Source organism: Aphidius gifuensis, linkage group LG1 (genome assembly GCF_014905175.1).
Source record: "Aphidius gifuensis isolate YNYX2018 linkage group LG1, ASM1490517v1, whole genome shotgun sequence".
Taxonomy (NCBI): domain Eukaryota; kingdom Metazoa; phylum Arthropoda; class Insecta; order Hymenoptera; family Braconidae; genus Aphidius; species Aphidius gifuensis.
The window spans coordinates 11,349,844-11,373,302 of NC_057788.1; the positions used below are offsets into that span (position 1 = coordinate 11,349,844).

A 23,459-nucleotide genomic window follows, 5' to 3' on the forward strand; every position below is an offset into this window, starting at 1 on the left:
AAATTGTAAAATCATTGAGTAATTAATTTTATTGTTTAAAAATTGACTGATTAAGACAATCATCTGTTGTTTAAAAATAAAAAACTACTTTAATAATTACTACTCATCTCGTCTCTTATCTATCAAAAAAATTAGAATAATTATTTTAGATACTCTATTATTTTTAACTATCAATTTCATCTGTAAGCAATATCAAAAAAAAGAAATATTATATATTGTCACGACGAATTTAATTTTATATATATCTTGAAGATAAAAATCTTGCAGCATGAAGATCTGTGCTGCAGATATTTTATTTGATTGTATCTTTCAAATCATTGCTAAAAATCACAAAAGACTTTTATTCACAAAGATCTTTTCAGGTAGATCAGTGACACGATTGATTTTCGATATTTAAATAGCAATTTGTTGACTTGAAATGGTAAATACTACTGGAATAAACTCGACTTCATATTTTCACAATATAACTATAAAAATTAACGAATATCAACATTTAAACGATGCATTGTATTTTTTTTATTGTTTAATGTTCCTGTTATGACTCGGTGTGTATCTGTTGAATCAATCAGTATGAACATAATAATGAATCTTATCATCATTTTAAATTTCATAATCACTTGAAAACATAATAACATAAATAACATCAAAATAATATAAGTCTACTTGTTTTTTTTTTTTTTTTCAATTTAAATTTTATTTTTTTAATTGATAAAGCTGGTGAGTAAATATTTAATATATTTATTATTAAACTAAGCAAATTATTTTCATATATTTCGAATTATCTTTTACATTTATAGTTAACTTTAGTCTAAATAATATTTAAAATTCTGCTCAAGGATACATAAATTCTCTGCCTCTAAATTTTCCAATCAAGTATTTTTTTTTTTTTTTCAAATATAATCGGCCAACAATGTTCAAATGTTTATGATATTTAACAAGCACCCAATCAGAAATGTTTTCTTGATTGAAAATTTTGAAATTAGATAAATTTTCAATCATTTAATTTAAACAAAACCTTTGGTTATTAAAATTAACAAATTATTTTTAGACTTAATTTTATTAGTAAAATAAAAATAAGTCATCAAATAATTTTTAGATACAACAAACGAATAATATTCAAAGAAAAAGCTTTTATCTTTACATTTTAATTTACAAAAATTATATTTGTAAAAAAATTAAGTTTTTCATGGAACATCTTTGGTAAGTTGTTCAAAGCATGTTGTACATTTTAGCCGGTTTTAAATTGTTTTTTAATTTGAATTATATAATAACTTATTTAAATATTTTTCTTTATGAGTTTCTATAAAAAATTTAAATTGTGATATCGAAAATATATCGATAGGACTGTTTTAACATTATAGTGCGTTTTATTATGCATTTTGAATGTTTAAAGATATAATTTTGAAAGGTATTTGTACTTATCTCTTATTGATTTTTGTCATTTTAGACTTAATTTATTTAGAATGTGCCATTTGTTGATGTTTTAATTTTTATATTTACTAATAATAAAAAATAATAATAATGCAATAATGAATTTCAAAAACTTGGCAAAACGTAAAAGTTAAACATATTCAGTTTTTTACGTTTGTTATTCCAATTTTGTATTATTATATTTTAATTTTTTACACACTTGACATGACGAGATTTTGGATTACGTCTCAATTTTTTAGTAGAATTATTACTAAGTAAATTTTCGGAAAGTTTTCGTTTAGATGCGGAATTGAGACAGGAAGTTTTGGGCAGTACAATATCTGATTGTTGTGATGATGATGATGAAGATGACGATGACGATGATGATGAGGATGAGGATGATGATGATTGTGATGGAGCATTTTGTATTGGCAGAGACAAAGTTGAAGTTGAAGTTGACGTTGATTCAGTTGGACAATCAATTGAAGTATCATTTTCTCCAATTGGTATGAAATTTATTGGCTCAAATGCGTCTGATGAAGTTGCTTGATTTGTAAAAGCTGTCAGATCATCAGCTGGCAGTGGAACAGCTTGACCACAACCATTACACATTGATATTGCAGGTGATTTTGATCGCCAATATTGGAGTTCTGTTTTACACTTGTTTAATTCCTAAAAAACAAATTGATTTTAATTTTTTTCCATGTCACATAAGAAGCTTCTTCATTCTCAAAAACAAATTTCAATTAATATTCTTAATTTGAAGCTATATTATTTTTAATTTAAATGAAGGGTTTTCCAGAAAAAAAAATTAAGAAACAAACAAAATAAGCGTTTATTTTATTTTTTGTCAGGACAAAAAGAAAACCCTTCGGATCATTTATTGTACCTTGGTAAATACCTGTAGTAACGTGCTGAATTTACGTGATGTTTCTTCATTTTTTTTAACATTGTCATCTAAACGATTAACATATTCGACAATTTGTTTTTGTTGTTCAGCAATTTTAGTCTTACAACTTCTAAGATCACGACGTACAAGTAAAAGTTGACAATTATATCTTTTCATTCCTTGTTTTATTTTACGTATACGTTTACGTAAAATTATATTTGATTGCGATGATGATAATACATGAGAATCCATAAGACAAGAATCATCAACTAAATTTCTTGGAGTACATTCTCTTCTACTACCACTTGCTTTGTTATTGTCACTCGTCATTGGTGTTGAGTCAAGTGATGTAAATGGTTTATTTGAATTATTCGAAGCTATAAAAATAATTTATTATAAAACTAATTCAAATTATTATAAAACAATTAAATAATTTAAAGATATTTACATGAAAATGTTCCAGCAAGATCCAAAAAATCTGGTCCAAAGTATGAAATTTCTGGTAAAGTTGGTTCAATTCTTTCTTTAAAATATTCCATTGCCATTGTTGTCAAATCAAATAGCTCATCTGTTACTTTGTATGGTTTTATTAACTTGGGTGTAACTTTTATGTAGTGCAATATACGATACACTTCATCCAAAATCTAAAAACAAATTTAAATATTATATTTATAGAAATAATTATATGATAAAATATTTTATTTACTTCTCCAGGAAAAAAGCAACAATGTTTTCGTTCAATATGTTTTCCAAAGCTCATTTGCAAAAGTGTTAAACGCATATGAAGTGTTTCAATGATATCACATTCACATGCTAAAGGATGATTACGTCTTGCTGATTCTCTTCTTGGCATTTGAGATTTAATTGATTGAAAACGACTCAACATTTGTGATTGCAAACGTTGAAAAGTCGAACTCAATCGAGAGGCACATACTGTGTTTATCTGATGACATACCTATATTGAAAAATAAAAAAATATAATTATAACAAATTATGTATATTAATAGTGGATGAAAAATTATCGTGTGTTTGTAAACCTGTTTCGCTGATAAGAATAACCGGATAATTCTTTTTTTTTTTTCAAACAAATTAATCAAGACTAGTTAGTAAAAGTATAAATTTTTTAAATAAAAAGAACACGTGTAACATCTAGGCATTTAAAAAAATTGTTATCAGCATATAAAATAATGGTAAATTAACGTTCGATGATCGTTAGTGGTTATAAAATTTAGCCCAGTCCTTTTTTTTTTTCTATCATCAATTAATATTTTTTTTATCAATGCTTACAAGTGCTTACCAAACACATTATTTGATTGGAATAATATTGTAACTTATTATTGGTGTTTTTATTAACAAACCAGGCGTAAGTTGGCAACAGTATTGAAGTCCAGATGAGTTGTTATTTTTTCAAGCAGCTCAAGTGGTAAATCAAGAAGAGTGCATCGTTGAACTGGTATTGATTCCAATGATAATTGTGAAGTATTTCCATGATTAGTTTGATTTTTTCGACTTAATCCAGTCTCAACAGATTCACCTGTTCTTCCCGAGCTGCTCCCACTGCCTATATTACTAGTTTGTCGAGTCGACACCATTTTGTTTTTGTAATTTTCTTTGTCTCAATCCTAAAAAAAATAACAAATAAGTCAATTAATTGACTGAATTTTATGAATACATAAAAAAATGTTTTTGTAATTATTTTTCTGAGTAACTTAGGGAAGTACTAGGTTCAAATCCAACCTGTGACATATTTCTACAAGCTATATATGAAATGACAGATAGGCTGATAAATTGTTGTTGTCTTCAGGTTGATTATAATTTTTTCAGACATGGATAATGTTCATTAACATTACTTGAACATCTTTTAAATATGTAAATAATTTTTTTTTAATTATATGACGTTTAACTAGTCAAGTCAATGAACTGCAGTGACACTTTGGTGAAAAACAAACTGTGTTTATACCACATACTGAGAAATGTAACAGAATTTACTGATCGTTTCTATTTTTATCAAAAAGTTCTATCAAATAACAAGAAAATTATGCATTTATGGCAAAAATTTATTCATCAATATTATGAGTGATGTTGTTTAGCTGAACTTTCCAAATAGTTGTGATTGGCTGACACTGGTACCAGATGAAATTTTCGATTTAACAGATAGTACATATTTTCCAACTGAACAAAATAATTTACTTTTTTTTTTTTTTATTGCTATGATCAAACTACTTTGAGGCATTACAATTCAAGAATACGTGACTTTTCAAATCACATATTTCAATGGTATCAAGGTCATAAAAAAATACTGAATCCCTGATGTTCTTTTGTATCAACAATCATCAAGTGATACAACACAACTAGGTCTAATTTGCATTTACATAATTATTTTTTTCAGTTCAATTATAAAAACTAGATAGAAAAAATATTGTAGCATTCAGCAATTAAATTTCTTTGACTATTTTTTAAATTTAACAAATACTTTTGTTAAATTAATTTTCACTCTGAGTATTGATAACTTTGTTGACAATAATTAGCCTATTTTTAATTCCTCACTTTCAAAATATAAATTAATTTAAAATCTGGATTTATAGATTAAATTATTTGATGATTTCGGTCTTTGTTAAATTTATTTTTTTTTTTAATAAATTAACCACTTATGTTTCTCAGTAGATATTAAATGTCAATAACATCTTGATAGCTGCATTTGACATGGACATGATTATTTATTTATCAAACAATGTGAGTAAAAAAAAAAGTTGGATTTCATTGTTATTATATTTTACTAAACAAGAGCAGAACAAAAGAAAAAATATGCTTATGCGTAAATTTTTTCGGAGCATGTTAAAATGATTTTTAAAATAATATGAAAGTTATTTAATAATTAATTTAATTTTCTTACCAGAAGGATTCAATGATAGCTCACTAAATGATGAGTACTTATCGAATTGTCTACAACAGTCTACAATGACGTATTGAAAGTTGAACTGGCACTGTAGTTTCTAGAAGTTCGACATGGAAACTTTTGACATTTAATTTTTTTTTTATTAGAATTTATTATTGCTTGTTAAAAATATTCATGTATTTCTTTACTTTAATAAATAATTAATGAATGTATATATATTTTTTTAAATTTTTTACAATATTATATTGTATTTTTTTTGTTTAATTGTAATTGCACACTTTATTGGCAGCCAGCCCAGTCACTACTATGAACGTTAGTCAACACTTTTTTTATTTTTTTTTCTAGATATATTTTCTAGCACCGAAAATATATATAATAAATATAATGCCGGCTGCTACGTTGTCAGAATGCAACTTCGAATGAAAGTATTAAACATAATTTCAATAACTGTATTAAAAAAACATCATCTACGGTACACAAAGTATCATGAAAGATGAAAATAACTGCAGGGTATATATGTAACAAAGTATATCTAAACTTTTATGTATTTACTTTACATATATACATATTATATATACATACTTTGTACATATGTAGTATATATATATACATACTTCTCAAGTCGACTTTACACTGTTTTCATTGCTTTTTTACAAAGTCCCTAAATAAATCTAGAGACTTTAGATTTTATAAAAATGAGTAACTATGAGAATAAGATGAAAGCGCCATCTCCTAAACAAAACTAAGATAAACAAATAGATTGAATAAACATAACCTAGTTTTTTAATTGTTATCATTACAATAAATTGCAATAATAATACAAAAATATACAAAAATAAATATCAGCTTAAATAATAATATTTAACGGTACTTTCGATAGAGAAAAAGAAAAATTTGTGACACTAGTAACTGTACAGGTAACTGCTAATCTAATTGTTTATCTTTTTGCTTATAATTAGTCAATTTTTATTAAACATTTCATCTGTCAATGATAATGTAATAATTACTGTAAAATACGAGGAATTGTTATATTAATATTTATAAACATTTTAGACGACAAAATGAAAGCAGAGTTGAGATTAATTCGTTCATTAATGCATGGTATTCGTTCAACAACCAAAGAATCACATGCCAAAGACAATATTATGGTACGATATATTATGGAGCAGGCAAGAGCTCATAAAGAGACATCAGAAACTCTTTGCAAAGCTCGTGAAGAACTTACACATTTGGCAGATACATACAACTTTTATCTTGGTTCACAAAAACTTTATAATGACATTATTATAAATTATGGTGGAAAAGGAGAGCGAAGTGTACGTGAAACTGCTGATCTTGTTGGTTTTAAGCTTCCACATGATCCTCAATAAAAATTATTTTTTTAATAATTATTATTATAGTAATAACATGTTAATATTAGGTAATTAAATATTCTTTAACTTGAAATTTTTCTACATATTTTTCTTTATTTAAAAGCAAAATCTATAACTTACCTTGAACAACTTGAATTTAATGCATATTTCATTTTTTTTAACTAAAAATAACAGAGCAATGTAATTTTAAAAAAATAAAAAATTCGATTCTTATTTTTATTATTCAAGACATGGAGAATAGGGATCTATTTTATATTTCAATTAACGTGTAAATTAGTAGAGATAATAATGAACAAAGTAAAGACGTGCAGATTGCTTAGTTAAAATAAAAATAAAAAATTATTTTTTGTCTAAGAGAATATAGCAAATATTATTTCATGAATCAATTCAGCTATATAATTTCAAAGATACCAAATATAAATAATAATTGCTTTCGTCGAAATCACTTTGCCAGGACTCAATTAACTGTTTCAAAATTTATCTGGTAGAAAAATATTTTTGACACAGATTTCATGCTGGAAAAATTTCTCCGATACTGTTTGCATGCCGGAGAAATCACCGAGAATTATTTCCACCAGGGTTACACCGTAAATAATTATATATTTTTTCAATGAAATCTGCTAGAGTTTCTTGAGGAAACCATGATTATAAGTTCTTTTTGAGTTAGATGAAAGGAAATTTCGCATTTAATGAATCACCTCAACGAATTTTTTTAAGAGCTAATAATAAAGAACCGTACTTTATACCTTCATGATCAAGTAAATATGATATTGATATATATTCACTTGGTTATAAATAAACATCGAAGAAAAATAGAAAAAATATCGGAGAAAATCTGAGAAAAAATTTCCGTCAAAATTCTGCAGATCGTAGGTCCGAGGAGTGCTATACAAAAATTACGTGAATGCTCAATGCAGCGTTTTTTAAACCGCGATCCCTTTAATCTTTACAAGGAACAACTAAATTTTCAAGTGATAAGTTGATATCTGAGAAAAATCGTGATTTTTTTCTGGTGAGAAACGGACTTTGGCAAAGAACTTTGATCGAAAAATTAGCTAGTGGAACTTTATAGAATAACAAATCCAATCTAATCTTAAAGTGTACAACAAAAAACACTATCGAAAACATATACTGACATATATATTACATGTTTTCATCTGGCTTCTGTAGGAGAAACCCCATACATATAATTTGATGAAATATAATAGCACTCATATATCGCTTATAGAAATTTTCTTCTAACGAAAATTTATTTAATATATAATGCTTTTATAATTTTTACCAATTTTTTTTTATTATAATTCCTTGCATGTAATTATATTTTTGAATAGTTTAAAATTTTTTTTATCATAAAATAACAAATAGAAGAAATAAAATCATCCTTTGTATGTAAAAAAAAAAAGCCTTAAATACAATTTGCCATTTATGTTTTATTATGGGTTCAAACGAAAAAAAATTACAACAAAAATATTAAAAAATCACTATATAATAATTTCCCAAAGATAATTAAATAATAAAACATTTTTAATATTTTTTTTTTTTGATAATTCACATACAGAAAAAATATGCAATTAGTTAAGAATATGAATATTAATTCGATACATAATTACAAGATTTAAAAAAACGTTATAAATGCTTAAAATTACAAAAAAAATTTATATGAAAATAAAATTATAATTCTGTATGTTGCGATGGAAATTTTTTTAAAACAGCATGATAAAGATTATAAAATGCCCAAGCACTTGCACTTATAACAACCACAAATACTCCACCAAAAATAAGAGACAAAAAATTTCCATCAATAACATCAGTTCTTATTTTTTCTTTTTTAGCTGAAATATCTCCAAGTGTATATCCACTTTGTTCTTTCATCATTCTTTTAACATTTGCTAGACGCTCTCTAAGATCATCCACAGACTCCGATATATCCTCAATTGTTTCTTCAGAATCCAATTCTTCATTGAGAACTATTTCGAAAAAATAATAAAAAATTTAATTTATAATAAACACAATTTTACAATAAGATAAATTTATTTTATATATACTTTTATGTTTTCTATAACAAACATGATCTGGTGACACCATTCTGTATATCAATGTTTCTCAAATTAAACTGGACCAAATAACACAATGAATTGCAGTCTCTCTTGAAATTGATATAGGTCCAAGTATTGATCATCAAAGTATCATGCGCAGTCTCAGTTTTAACCTTCATTTTTCCAACAGTAAAAATTTAATACTATAAAAAATTTAGCTACTAATATTTTATAATTAATATATATTTAATTAACAATTAATTTCATCAATCATATAATTAACAATATAAAATTAATTAATAATAAATACAAATAAATTAGTTTTTCAAGTTTAAGTATATATTTTCATGTAAATATCATTTGTATTTGATAAAATAAGCCTAAAATAAAAACAAATTTCATGATAAAATATTAAACGTAAAAATTGATAATGACATGATCATAAAGCTGATTAAAAATAAAAATAAACGTTTTAAATTTCCGCTGTAAACAGCATGTGTAAGATAAGTATCCTTTCGATTAAATTCGTGTATTTTCGTGACAACTCGGAAAGCAAGTTATAATCCTGACGTCACATTACAAAATGGCGTCGTTATTGGAACTGGAGACCTGGAGTATAGTACAGTAGCATACAGTAGAAAAACTGGGCAGTAGTAATAGTCGTAGGTGTGTCAGTTTGGTGTTTTTTTTTTCACTTATTTAGAATTTTTTTAATATCGTGAAAATTAAAAATAATAATAAAAAAATATCATACTTAATACAAATTAAATTATTGGTTAATAATATATTAAAATAAATATTTATCTAATAAATTATAAAACAGAAAAAAAAAAAAAAAAATTTCTAAAACCATTACAACCATTTTTCATACAAATAAATTTTGTCCCTTAATCTCATAATAAATATATTTTTCTATAAGTTCCATAATAGTGTAATATGTAACAATAACAAAAAAAACATTTTTTTTTTTTTTTTTTAATTGATAACACATCAACATTTGACGACTGAAGAAAATTTATTTTTCCAAAAAAAAAAGTTTGTTATTAATTGTTTTTTTTTTTTGTTTATGTAAGTTTATTATTATTATTTTGATAATTAATTTATATTGCCTTAAGTGTGTCTATAGAATAAACATTATGGATGTTATGTTGTAATCATGGATGTTATGTGTGTTACAGTAAAATGATGATAACGTAGATATCAATAGGAGCTGCACAAGTTTTTTCACCGGTATACTTATATATACACATATAAATTATCAATAATAAATAAATTTAAAAGCATCCATGGAACGAATAGCGATGAATATTTATCAAAATAACAACAATACAAAAAATATTTTGAATTTTTTTTCAAGTAAATGATTGATAAATAAAATAATAAATAAATAACCAAAAAAAAGAAAATGTCAATCAAAGTGTTTTAATAATTAAAAAAAAATATCAAGTAGTGAATGTGTGTGTTTATTGTGATTGAGTGATAAGTAAGTTATAATATCATGTGGAATATGATGTGTGATGTAATGCCAACAATTGCTGAAGACAGTATTAGCCAAAGAAGTTCACAATTTTCTGGTGAAGATGCAAATTTTGAGCAACTCATGGTGTCAATGCTCGATGAGCGAGATAAGCTCATGGATTCATTGCGTGAAAGTCAAGAAAGACTTCAAGATGCTGAAGGAAGACTTCAAGATGTTGAAAAAGAACGTGATGCTCTTAATCGACAACTTAATGCTAATATTCCTCAGGTAATTTTATTTATTGTTATTTGCATAATAAACTTGGATATACAAATGTCAGAGGTAAACAAGTTTTTATGTTTATTATTGTTACATGTGTCAAGTGTTACTTTCATCATATATATTTTTGATTGTATTTTATTATTTTAATTGTTGTTTAAATGGCATGTATAAAAACAAAATTAATGTTCAGTATTCAGGGGGAAATGGTAATTTAAAATTACATTTTCCAAGTGTGTTAGACACTGTCTTTCATTAACAATAAAAAAAAAACAAAAATGTCGCAACAAGCGCTAGCGTATGTGGTAAAAGCACTTACTATTGTTTAAAATCAAAGGTAATATGTACAAACATGATAGATAACAAGAGAATTATTGGATAGTCAAAGTTTCTATGTGGGTGGTACCACATTGAATTAGCACATTGTTAAAATAACTGCATAATTTATTTATTCATTGAATGAATATCTAGGCGTGTACCTAGTTTGTCATTTACAAAAATAATATGTATGTTTTATGTTTCCCAAAAAAAAAGATGTAATGTATATTTTACAAATTTGTTACAGGAATTTTCTTCACTCACGAAAGAATTATCTTCTGCTCGTGAAAGCATTCTTGAACGTGAAGAAGAAATCTCAGAATTAAAAGCAGAACGTAATAATACTCGGGTATGTTTATTAACAAATTATTATTGAAAAAGACAAATTTTTCATTCAATTTATTTAATTTCGACAATGAAAATATATTGTCAGACTAAAAGTAAACATAATCTTGTGTTGAAGGTGAATAAATGTATCCAATTTATTTCATTTTTTCATGCTGTTGAATGTACAAACTAAAAAATGAGGTGAAAAGGGCGTGAGTACTTGTAGATAATGAGAAGACAGGCGTTTCTAAACTCATGATTTTTTACATTTAATCATTCTACAATAAAAAATAAAAAGATGCATAATTTTTTCCAAACAATTGCTTAATATTTATTTACTTTTGTTGAAGATAAAAAATAAATTTCTTCTTTACTTTTAGCCTGACAATAATGTAAATTTAAAAAATATTTACATGAAATTATTTTCATCAGGATAAATATTATAATAAAATAATTCAATCTTTATTTATTCGTATTTTTAGTTATTACTTGAACATCTTGAATGTCTTGTTTCACGTCACGAACGATCATTGAGAATGACAGTTGTCAAGAGACAAGCTGCTGCACAATCTGGAGTATCATCTGAAGTTGAAGTTCTCAAAGCTCTAAAGAGTCTTTTTGAGCATCATAAGGCACTGGATGAAAAAGTCTGATTTTAAATATTTTCAATAATTTAATGATAATTAAGAGAATATTTTGTTTTTAAAAAAAAATTATTATTTTTATTATTTTCAAGGTGAGAGAGCGATTGAAAATGGCATTGGAACGTAACACTACCTTAGAGGAAGAGCTTTCACGTACCAAGGAAGAGGTTAAATTTTTTTTTAATATAAAATTTTCAATCATCAATGATGGTCAAGTTCAATAATTGATTATTAATTCATTTATTTTAGCTTCAACAATATAAAATAAGCGGGCATCCACCAAAGAATCTAGATGAAAGGCCAAAAGAAAATGGTCAATCTGATGATATTCACACGACTAAGGTAAAGCTCACAAATTTTGTTAAACATATATTTCTATAAATTTATCACACAATTAATTAAATAAAAAAAAATATAATTTTTTTAGAATTCTGAACTTACTGCATGGCAGCGGAGAGCCAGTGATCTTGGTGGACGAGTTTCTGAGCTGGAAGAAACACTTTCAAAGGCACAAAAAGAGCTTGTAAAAACCCAAGATACAAATGTTAAATTACAAAGAGATCTTCGTGAAAATGTTGCTCAAAAAGAAGATCAAGAAGAAAGAATAGCAACTTTGGAAAAAAGATATTTAAATGCTCAACGTGAATCAACAAGTTTACATGATTTAAATGAAAAATTAGAGCAAGAATTACAGCATAAAGAAGCTCAACTCAAAGTAAAAATTATTATTTATTTTTTCAAAACTAATTTGTACAAATATTAATTTTTTAATTTTGTTGAAATATTTAAGCTCCAAGAAGAAAAAATATCAGCGATTCAAGAAAAATTGGAACTTGCCGAGCAGAAGTTGGCACAATTTTCAAAAATGCCCGAAATTGAAGAACAATTAAAAGCAAGAATGGAGACACTGACCCAGGTGAGGAGGCCCAATCAGGTACGCAGGGAATCACAAACAAAAACTGAACATGACATTCAACCACAACATTACAGTTGCATTTTGCTATTAAATTTATCATCAATCTCTTTTTTCCAATATTTTGTTATAAAAACATTTTAATATTTCCAAATTTTTTACTCATTTATTTCTATTGGAATTTTTCTTTGATTTAAAGCTATTTTTTCTTTTTCCAGCTTAATGCCAATAGATTTGTTTTGTAAACTATTTTTTTAAACAAGCAAACATAACAAATTTTTATTAAATGTTATTTCAATTCAAGTGCAAATTACTAAGTGTTACATTGATGTTTTTTTTTTACGCATGCACAAAAAATACGACATATTTTCTGTCATTTTCATGTGTAAATAACTAAAATTTAAAGCAAATTTTTCAATTTTAAATTATTGGTAAATTTAATTCAGACTTGGAATCAATTTTCTTAACTGGTGGTTGTTGCAACTAGACCCTAACAGACGAAACACAAAAAAAAAAGACTTACTTTGACAAACTGTTGCCTTTTTATAAAAAAATTAATTTTCGATTTCCCTGGTTTTTTTTTATGACTAGAAAAAAAAAATATACCATCGACTAAAAGATCAATAATAAAGATCTAAAAATTATCCAACAAAATAAAAGTTACAGACGGACGAAAAAGTGATCTTAATAGTGATTGACGTAACGCTAAAAGTTGACAGAATAAATTCGGCACACGTGCCATTTGGAAATAAATTTAAAAATTCCCGGATGACACGTATGATTATGAGAGTACATGTCTAACATTATAAGCAATATAATAAAATAAATTAGGGATTTGATAAATGTCAAATTGAAATGAACGTTGAATATTTTTTTTTTAAATATATGAATAAAAGTTAATTTTCAATAAGCAGGTACAAGAACGACATGGTAGTGCAGAAGACAGAATTCAAAGACTGGAAGGTCAACTTGAAGAAAAAAATGCTGAATTAATGCGTTTAAATCAACGTTTAAAAATGAATGAAGATCACAATACACGTTTAAGTTCAACAGTTGACAAACTTCTTTCAGGTAAAATAAATAATTTTAAATAAAACAACATTAAATTATTGTAATTTTAAAAATATTTTTTAACTTTGCAGAATCAAATGAAAGACTACAAGTACATTTGAAAGAAAGAATGCATGCATTAGAAGAAAAAAATGCATTAACACAAGAGCTAGATAAAACAAGAAAAATTGCTGAAGATTTACAAAATGAAAAATCAGAAATATTAAAAGAATTAGGAAAAACACGTTTAGAAATTGACAATGTAAAACGTCAAATGTTACAACAAGAAATTGCATTTAATATACAACAAACGGATGCATTAACAAGAAGTTTATCACCAAATGCAATTGATCCAACATCATCAAGAAGTGCTAGTCACAGTAGTTTTGATACACATTCATTACCAAGAAGATCAACAAAAAGATTAATTGATGATGATTCAGCAAAAGGTTATGTTGCAAGAACACTTGCTGAACAAGAATGGGAAAAACTTCAACAAGCTCATGTATTAGCAAATGTACAACAAGCATTTGATGTATCAAGTGATGCTGAGGGTGATGGTGATAATGAAAGTATTTTCAGTTCAGCTGCTGATGTTATTAGTCCATCTGGTCATACTGATGCACAAACACTTGCAATGATGCTACAAGAACAATTAGATGCAATTAATATAGAAATTAGATTGATACAAGAAGAAAAACAAAGCACTGAAGCAAGAGCTGAAGAACTTGAATCAAGAGTTGGAAGTTTAGAACATATGAATTTATTAACAAGAGGTCGAAGTTTAGAACGTACTTCACCACCACTTAGTGGAAGATCTACACCAAAATCTCATCATAGTCCAAACAGAGATTATCTTCATAAATATCACACGGTAAGAAATTTATTTTTCAATAATCAAACATAATTTAACATACCAAGAAACAATTTATAGACAAACTTACATACAAATTAATAATTCGGGCATGATCTTGAACGGTTTATTTATATATACGTGCTCATTTTATTTGCATAACGTTCATATATTTTTATGCTAAACTATTTTCGTTATTTCGATTTTCCAATAATTCTTTAAACATCTTGAATTATTTAATAATAACGCGAATAGAATGGAATGATTTAGTGAAACACTAACGCTTCAACATAAACACACAAACTTATTTCAAATAAAAAAACAAAAAGTGTATAGAAAATTGGAATATCAAATTCCGTTTTTTTAGGCACCGGCCTCAATGTCACCTGCTCATCTCCATCAGTATGCAGCGTCATTGGTTAGCCCAGGACAACTGTCTGAATCCTTACCTGCAAGCCAGGTTCGTTTGTTTAATTGTTTTTATTAATTTTTCTTTTTTTTCTTTACTCATTGACAAGTTCAATGAGTGAATTATTAAATGAATATTGTTGATATTATTTCAATTTATCGGTTCATATTTCGGTTTAATCTCTTTGATAGTTGTCAGTTATTATTTCGTTATTTGTATTTATCGTTTTAAATCGATTCAAAGTCGTTTATTCCAACCCAAAGCATCAAGAAACACAAGATATATATATAAATATTTGAAATTCGTTTTACAAGTCATATCGAAGTGTTAAAACTCTGCATATTCATTCAGGAACTACGTTACTAATATAAATCGTCGATCCAGAAATTTCTTAGAAATAATTATTTATTTTTTTTCTCAAGTTTTTTACTGAATTGATAGTTGATAAATTATCGAATAATAAAAATGTTCTATTGATTAATAAGCATTGTTTACATATTATTATTATTTTTAACAAAATTTAACACGAGAAAGTTTAACTCGTTTTATTCTTTGCTACATAATATGTAAATAATTCTTAAATAAAAAATGACAAAAGTAAAAATTCTGCCTGTGGCAGTTGCAGTTGTCGGGTGAGGAATTACATTCAGTTAGTGAAAGAGACAGTGGTGGCGGTGGAAGTGGAGGAAGTGAAGCAGTGTCACCATTAACAGCAAGATCATTGAGACTTGAACGTGTTGTTCAAGCCTTAGCACATAGTCAAGAAGAACTAAGAAGGTAAATTTTGTTCCTCAATTTTACACATTAAAATTTTTCTACTGCTCATTACTAAATTTGTTTTGTTTTTTGTTTCTTTTCATCTAAATCAAGGCGTACTGGTCAAAGTGGATTTCCAAGTGGTTTCTCAGCACACAGGTTAACTATCATTTATTAAATATATTTTTAAGCAACAATAACATTCTAAATTGCTAGTTGATATGTTGAAAGTATACCACACCATTAGTGATAAGACTAATTTAAACTCAAAAATTAACAAAAGGGTTTTCTTGTTGATGAGTATGGTTCCTGGAGTTTGTCAATATATGTTGAATAATCATGGTCATTATAATTTATTATATCAAGTGTCACAATCACAGGATGTCGTTTTTTGTAACGAAATAAATCAATCACAGCATATTTTGACACCCTCCAGCCAAAAATCTTGTCTCTCTCTTTCTCTATTGTTAGATTTAAACCAGTCACATTGTTGAATAAATCTCAAATTGATAGATGGATTTAAAAAAAAACAAATGAATTAACAATTTTACTTTTTCATGCAAAATTTGTCTTTGATTTAATAATAGTCTGAATTTTAATATACTCCCGGGTAATTCAGTACAAGTGTTTAAATTTTTTTCATTTCATTCTTCACTATGAGTTTTTCAATTTGAGATTTATTCAATAAATCAGGGTGTCTAGTGAACAATAAAATTTTAAATGCTTACTTATTACTCACAATTGAATCATAAAAAACTTGTTCCGCTATATGTAAATAATGTAGCTTAATAACCCAACATGGGAAAGAAAATTTACTCATGTTGAAGTTAATGTAATTGGTAAAAAAGTATATTATTCTTGATGAATCAATAGACACCTTGAATAAAGAATCCGCCAATTCGATTTTCCTTGTGAAGAAAGATACTCATTGCTTATAAAAAAATGGACTGTTATAATCCTGGGAAGCTTGTATTATTTTGACCAATTTAATCGTTCAATTAATAACTTATCTTGTCAATTAAATAATTAATTGCATCTCTACTTTTTTTTATATTTCTTCTTGAAGTAAAGTGTAGAACAAGCCAAGTAAACTCATGTAATTTTGCTTCAATAGTATCAATTAATAAAAAAGCTTTTACAATTTTTTTTGTAAAGAAAATTTTTAAGCTGTATATCTAAAAAAATCATAATAACTTTTGATTGACATAAATGATATTTAACAAGAGCTTTGATTGAACTTGAAAGACAAATTTTCAATCCAGTCAACTTTTTATTTTCCTTGGTCATGCATGTCCAAAGCAATGATAATTCTTGCTGATCAAAGTCAAGATTAAATTAGTTAGGTAGATAGTAATTATAGTAGAAAAATAGAGATTAGATTAGTGCCTCCATGCAAACAGGCATGGGCATCACAACAACGACACAATGAATTCTGGAACTACTCCTCCTTCACCGTTGTCTTCACGCCACAGTAGCCAAGACAGTTTGCATCAAAATCATTTGGCCAGTATGGGACTTCCAATCGGTCAATTGTCAAGTTTACATTTACAACATATGCAAGTTACAATGAGTCCAGCAACAGCAGCAGCAGTTGCAGCAGCACAAAAGAAAAAAGGAATTAAAAGTAGCCTTGGAAGATTTTTCAGTAAAAAAGAAAAGGTAAATTAAAAATAAATTATTATTATTTTCTTAACAAACTTGATAAATTATATCAATACATTGTATATATATATTTTTTTTTTTAATTTAAGATAAAAGGTAAAGATACAGCAATGCCTGGTGATGTACCAGGAATGGGTGGCCCTAATACAATGGATTCTGATTATGGTGATAATATTTCTTTACCTGGTACACTTAGTGGCAAAAGTGATTTTGATCGAAGGAAAAAGAAAAGGTATTGTATAAATATATTAGCATTAAAATTAATACCTATAAATAATGAAAAATGAATGTGTCTTTTTATAAATTAAAAAATAACAAGTGTCATAAGTGTCATGAGTATAATTTTTGTATTTTTATATTAAATAGTATGCTGGATTTATCAAGACATGAGCTTTTGGGTGAAGCAATGAAAGCAGGAACACCTTTTGCACTTTGGAATGGACCAACAATAGTAGCGTGGTTAGAATTATGGGTAGGAATGCCAGCTTGGTATGTTGCTGCTTGTCGTGCTAATGTTAAAAGTGGAGCTATTATGAGTGCATTAAGTGATACTGAAATTCAACGTGAAATTGGTATTAGTAATCCACTTCATCGGCTAAAACTTCGTTTAGCAATACAAGAAATGGTATCATTAACAAGTCCATCTGCTCCAAAAACTTCACGTACAACTTTAGCATTTGGTGACATGAATCATGAATGGATTGGTAATGTTTGGTTACCAAGTTTGGGATTACCTCAATATCGATCAACTTTCATGGAGTGCCTTGTTGATGCTCGTATGCTTGATCATCTTACTAAAAAAGATCTTCGTGGACAATTAAGAATGGTTGATAGTTTTCACAGGTAAAATAATAATTTATTTATATTAAAACTACATCAATTGACAATCATTTAATGAATTAATTTTTACAGAACTAGTCTCCAGTATGGTATATCATGTTTAAAAAGACTGAACTTTGATAGACAACAACTTGAGGATAGAAGAAGAATGGCAGAGAGTGCAAATGCTGATGTTTTAGTGTGGAGCAATGAACGTGTAATTAGATGGGTTCAATCGATTGGCTTAAAGGTAACAATAAAAAAATCATGAGAATAAATTAAACTACTATTATTTAATATATAAAAAGATTAATAAATAATTGTATTTTTTTTTTTCAGGAGTATGGAAATCATCTTTCTGAATCAGGTGTACATGGAGCATTGATTGCATTGGACGAGAGTTTTGATGCAAATTCATTTGCTTTGACTCTTCAAATTCCAACTCAAAATACTCAAGTAAATATTGCATTAAAATAATTTATTATTATTAAAAAATAAATAATTAATTAATATAATTTGATGATTTATTAGGCTCGACAACATCTGGAAATGGAATTTTCAAATTTACTTACTGTTGGTACTGAAAGACGATCTGACGAATCAAACAGCATGAAGTCTTAATATACTTTAAATAAATAGCTATAAATTATTACACAATCTTATTATTTCTAGTCGAGACATCCCAGTTAATTAAAATGATTATTGAAAAATAATCCATATATTATTTTTTAATTTTCACATAAATAAAGTGAATGTAATTCAAAAATATTAATATATAATTGTGAAGGTAAAAGCTGTATAGCACTTTATCAAAGATAAAATATATATTTGGCTTTCACATTATTTAATTCCACTGTACATTAATTTGTTTTAAAACATCATTGTTTATTAATATTTACAATTCAGTAAATATATTATTATTATTATTATTGATATCTGTTTTGTTTAGTTAAAATGATCGATAAATGCTGCGATGCACAAAATAATAAAAGTGTGACAGAAATGAAAAAAAAAAATAATGCATTAAACTCTATGTCAGAGAAGAATTTATATATAATATTAAACAATAATTGTAACAAACTTCTAATGACAATAATTCTGTCTGATTTGAATTTTAATTATCATTCGCACTGAGTATATCTGATCAATCAATTCACAAAAGAGAAAATGCCAATTTATGTGCAGCACAATTCCATGTTTTTTTTTTTTTTTTAACCATGTGCAGATGAAATATAAATTTAAAAACCATTCGCTGTATTATTATGAGAAAAAAAACATATACAATAAAGATAAGAGAAAAAAAAAAAAGTAGATGAAATGAAATTTGGTATGTTAGCTATCTATTAAACTGAAATTAAAAGCGTTAAAAAGAAAATGTGAGAATAAAAAATCGTAGATAATGTTAATGATGGAAAAAAAACGAAAAATCAATTGATAGGAAAAAAATGAGGTTGGTGATAACTAAAGTCTACGATGTTAAAAAGTAAAAAAAATTACATAAATGATGATAAATAATATGTTAACCATGAAATACTAATTATTTACTCGAATTTCACTATCACTATGCTTTAAATTTTTTCGGAATGTTAAAATTTCATTCCCATTCTACGGTTCAGAGTATTGCATGATCATAATATCATTATTTAATAATTGAGATAAAATCTTTGACAAGAACAAAAAAAAAAAAACTAAGTCGAATTTATTTAAAGAATAATAAGTGAAAATTTTATACTTGTGACAAACGAAAATGTATAAATGCAAATGCTCGGGTAATTTCTGTGAAAAATAACCGATATTCTGGTGTGATTATTATTATCAATCAATAAAAAGATTAAAATTCAATTAATATTATTGTGTAAAATAATTTTTTTACCGACAAAATTTCAAATAGGCCCATCGTTTTGTGGTAAGTTGTTTTTGTTGATTTTTTTTTTTTTGTTAAATTCTTCGAAAAAAATTAAATTGATTATAAATAAAATTAATAAGTTCACTTCGAAATTCTTTGCTGATAAAAAGATTAAAAAGTAATTGTAAAAAAAAAAGAAACTGCATCATTAAAAACGTTAATTTCTATGAAAATATTTCGAAAATATTTTACACTTTAAAAACATAGTAAAATAATAATTTAATATCAGTTTATTTTCGTATTATTGCTGGTCGTTTACTTGAAAAATAATCGTGAAATGTGAGATAATACGTAGATGACCTCTGTCATGCACATATCAATTTATATTATAATTTTGTTTTAAATATAAAATGATAAATCAAACTTGTAATCAATATACATGTGTTAAGTTTTTTGATAAATCAGTTTGTGAAAAACATTCATTGTAAATTCATCATATTTTTTAACATAAGAAAATTTAGTTTCAGTGAAAAATGTTTAAAACAAAATGTCATCAATGGTACTTATCAAATAGAGCATACAAATTTAATCGAATTGAAGTGAAAAAAATTTCTTCAAATTCACCTGAAGTTAAGAAAACATGCATGTATGATTTTCATGTAAAAAATAATGGTAATATTAATTTAAAAATTTTTATATACTTACTTTTTTTATAATTAAAAAAAAAATTTAACGTGTTTAGGAAAAATGGTAAATTTTTCGAATTTTTTACTTCCATTAAAGTATGAAGATTCAATTGAAATTTCTCATCAACATACTAGAACAAATGCATCACTGTTTGACGTTGGACATATGCTTCAAACAGAAATATCTGGAAATAATGCTGCTGAATATTTAGAAAGTCTTACAACTGCTGATTTAAAAAATCTCAATCAAGGTGCATCTGTTTTGACAGTATTTACTAATGACAATGGTGGAATTCTTGATGATCTTATAATAACAAAAGACAGTGAGAATAAATTTTTTGTTGTATCAAATGCTGGTAGAAGAAATGAAGACATGGAAATTTTCGAAAAACGTAAGGTAAAAATTACAACTGATTTAAAATAAAATAATAAATTGACAAATCATTAATTAGTTTAATTTTATTATCATAATTTTATACTCTTTTAATTGTAGAATGAATATAAAATTCAAGAGAAACAAATTTCATTGATTCATTTCGATCCATCTGAATATGGACTTGTTGCTTTACAAGGACCAAGTGCAGCTGGCATACTTCAATCATTTGTTGATATTGATTTGACAAAATTAAAATTTATGAATTCAGTTAAAACTAAAATATTAAAAATGGAATGTAGAATAAGCCGATGTGGTTATACTGGAGAAGATGGATTTGAAATATCTTCACAAGGAAATAATATTAAAATATTAGCTGAAAAATTTTTATATTCAACTGATGTTAAACTTGCTGGTCTTGGTGCTAGAGATTCATTGAGATTAGAAGCTGGTTTATGTTTGTATGGACATGACATTGATGAAAATACAACACCAATTGAAGCAGGACTTGGTTGGCTTGTTGGTAATATATTTATACTCACAAAAAAAAAACAAATTGTTTATTTAATATATGTATTTTTATTTCAGCACGACGACGAAAACAAAATAGTGATTTTCCAGGTGCTAAAAAAATCTTATCACAAATCAAAGAAGGTGTTGAGAAAAAGAGAATTGGATTGACATTAGAAAATGGTCCAGCAGCAAGAGAAAATACTCCAATTTTATCACTAAATGGTGAATTTATTGGTGCTGTAACTTCTGGTGGTAGAAGTCCAACTTTAAAAAAACCCATAGCCATGGGATATGTTCCACCAGAACAAGGAAAAATTGGATCTAAGGTATTAGTTGATGTTAGAGGAAAAATTTACGAAGCAATTGTTACAAAAATGCCATTTGTTCAAACAAATTATTACACTGATAAAAAAAAATAAGTAATTCATATTTTTTATGTATTATTTTTTCATAATTTTCAATATTTACATCAACAATTATTGATGTTTAATTAGAAAATTTATATCACAAATTGTTTAGAAAAAATTTAACATAATTTTTAGAAAAAAAAATCTTCTATATGTAATTCATATGAAATATTTATAAATTTTGATGGTTTTTTACACATTTTTTTAAATAAATGATACAATGATTTGTTGACAATTAAAATAAGAACAATATTATTAGTACGATATCGTGTAAAACCATTTGCAAATAAAAGTGTATTAACAGTAATTGGAGTTTCTCTGAGATAAAGTCGTTCAAGATTTCTCGAACTTTTTAATAATTTATGAATTGATATATCATTTACATTGGCACAGCCAACACAAGATACATTTTTTAAATTTCGAAATTCACTAAAAATTGTATCTTTAATATGTGGAAGAAATTTAATTCTTAAATTTGTTAAAAATTCTAATTTTGCTAATTTTTCAAGACCTGAATTAGTGACTTTTTTGCAACCACTTATATTTAAATCTTGAAGTTTTTTACAATTAATTGAAAGACCAAATAAAAATTTATCATTAACATGATCTAATTGTTGAACATCTAAATACTTTAAATTAACTAAATTTAAAAGTGAAAATAAGCTATTTTTTATATTTGTACGATGATCAATTTCAACATGAGTTAAAGAATTAATAAGGCTTATTCCTTTGATTAATTCATCAGCAAAATAATACGGTGTACTTAAATAATTAAAACGTCCACCAAGATCAAATTTTATATGTTGTAAATTTTTCATATTTGAAAAAATACTAGCAAGTTGTTCGCCATTCCAGGCATCAAATTGAACCACTAATTTTTCAAGATTTGGACAATAAGCTTGAACAGACAATAATATACTTGAGTAACACCTGTCCCAAATTTCTAAACTTTTTAAAAAATATCCACATCTGAATAATATTTGTTCAATGTCTTCCTGTGTCATGTCACTGTTCTGATATTTCGAAAATTTCAATTTTTTAATATCATGCCAAGAATTTCGACCTACAGCTTGCCACCATTGACAAACTGTAAAACAAAACAAAAATTTCTATTGAAAGCTTTTTAATAAATATATTACCTATGTGCTAAAAAATATTGTCTCGAGAAATTTCAAGTTAAAACAATCACAAGCAATTCGAAATAGAAAAAAAAAACTTGCTCATTCGTTTTGAGGCACCTTAATTTACATACGGCTCTGAATCATTCTTACTGGTCAACACAGTAACAATTATTCATTTTTTTTTATTTACACTCAAACACAAATTGAAAATAATAATTAGATCATACATACCTTCTTCGATTTCTATTCTTTTTTTAAGTGGTAAATGGGTGAATATTTCAGCAAGGCAATCGTCATCAAGAATTTTTATATCAATTTCTTTTCGATTTTCCATTGAGATATTATTTGTTTTTTTTTTTTTTCGTTACACTCAGATGTCAACGATATGTCTTTAAACTGACCTTTAGAATAAGTCATTTG

General features: G+C 26.1%; 6 protein-coding genes across 16 annotated transcripts; 3 read left to right on the forward strand and 3 right to left on the reverse strand.

Moving 5' to 3' along the window:
* Positions 1-897: 897 nt before the first annotated feature.
* Positions 898-5,717, reverse strand: LOC122848246 (F-box only protein 28-like). 3 transcript variants are annotated; one of them, XM_044146206.1, is made up of 6 exons: positions 5,193-5,717; positions 3,658-3,921; positions 3,006-3,254; positions 2,748-2,943; positions 2,312-2,676; positions 898-2,082 (listed from the first exon to the last, which is right to left on the reverse strand). In XM_044146206.1, exons 2-6 carry the CDS (start codon positions 3,889-3,891, stop codon positions 1,615-1,617), a joined length of 1,512 nt encoding a protein of 503 aa, XP_044002141.1. In that variant the 5' UTR covers positions 3,892-3,921; positions 5,193-5,717; the 3' UTR covers positions 898-1,614. The 3 variants fall into 3 exon arrangements, with proteins under 3 accessions (XP_044002141.1, XP_044002132.1, XP_044002150.1); XM_044146197.1 differs by having other exon boundaries at positions 2,300-2,676; XM_044146215.1 differs by lacking the exon at positions 5,193-5,717 and having other exon boundaries at positions 2,300-2,676; positions 3,597-3,775.
* Positions 5,718-5,966: 249 nt separating this feature from the next.
* Positions 5,967-6,746, forward strand: LOC122848349 (protein FMC1 homolog). The gene is made up of 2 exons (XM_044146361.1): positions 5,967-6,112; positions 6,249-6,746. The coding sequence occupies exon 2, from the start codon at positions 6,257-6,259 to the stop codon at positions 6,563-6,565; it is 309 nt and encodes a 102-aa protein (XP_044002296.1). The 5' UTR covers positions 5,967-6,112; positions 6,249-6,256; the 3' UTR covers positions 6,566-6,746.
* A 1,464-nt stretch (positions 6,747-8,210) lies between these two features.
* Positions 8,211-8,789, reverse strand: LOC122848344. Its single transcript, XM_044146346.1, has 2 exons — positions 8,614-8,789; positions 8,211-8,535 (listed from the first exon to the last, which is right to left on the reverse strand). Exons 1-2 carry the CDS (start codon positions 8,651-8,653, stop codon positions 8,240-8,242), a joined length of 336 nt encoding a protein of 111 aa, XP_044002281.1. The 5' UTR covers positions 8,654-8,789; the 3' UTR covers positions 8,211-8,239.
* Positions 8,790-9,228: 439 nt separating this feature from the next.
* On the forward strand, positions 9,229-19,380 carry LOC122848181 (liprin-alpha-1-like). Of its 9 annotated transcripts, none has more exons than XM_044146075.1 (19): positions 9,229-9,672; positions 9,783-10,351; positions 10,908-11,009; positions 11,470-11,634; positions 11,724-11,798; positions 11,881-11,973; positions 12,059-12,346; positions 12,422-12,565; positions 13,459-13,615; positions 13,687-14,468; positions 14,815-14,907; positions 15,476-15,633; positions 15,727-15,771; positions 17,013-17,271; positions 17,364-17,506; positions 17,641-18,117; positions 18,187-18,343; positions 18,433-18,549; positions 18,625-19,380. In XM_044146075.1, exons 2-19 carry the CDS (start codon positions 10,103-10,105, stop codon positions 18,712-18,714), a joined length of 3,594 nt encoding a protein of 1,197 aa, XP_044002010.1. In that variant the 5' UTR covers positions 9,229-9,672; positions 9,783-10,102; the 3' UTR covers positions 18,715-19,380. The 9 variants fall into 9 exon arrangements, with proteins under 9 accessions (XP_044002010.1, XP_044002048.1, XP_044002020.1 ...); XM_044146113.1 differs by having other exon boundaries at positions 17,085-17,271; XM_044146085.1 differs by having other exon boundaries at positions 15,482-15,633.
* Positions 19,381-19,930: 550 nt separating this feature from the next.
* Positions 19,931-22,936, forward strand: LOC122848287 (aminomethyltransferase, mitochondrial-like). Its single transcript, XM_044146266.1, has 4 exons — positions 19,931-20,611; positions 20,682-21,022; positions 21,119-21,521; positions 21,587-22,936. Exons 1-4 carry the CDS (start codon positions 20,473-20,475, stop codon positions 21,928-21,930), a joined length of 1,227 nt encoding a protein of 408 aa, XP_044002201.1. The 5' UTR covers positions 19,931-20,472; the 3' UTR covers positions 21,931-22,936.
* LOC122851305 lies at positions 22,050-23,373 on the reverse strand. The gene is made up of 4 exons (XM_044150483.1): positions 23,271-23,373; positions 22,601-23,005; positions 22,181-22,468; positions 22,050-22,066 (listed from the first exon to the last, which is right to left on the reverse strand). The coding sequence occupies exons 1-4, from the start codon at positions 23,371-23,373 to the stop codon at positions 22,050-22,052; spliced, it is 813 nt and encodes a 270-aa protein (XP_044006418.1).
* Between the last annotated feature and the right edge of the window lie 86 nt (positions 23,374-23,459).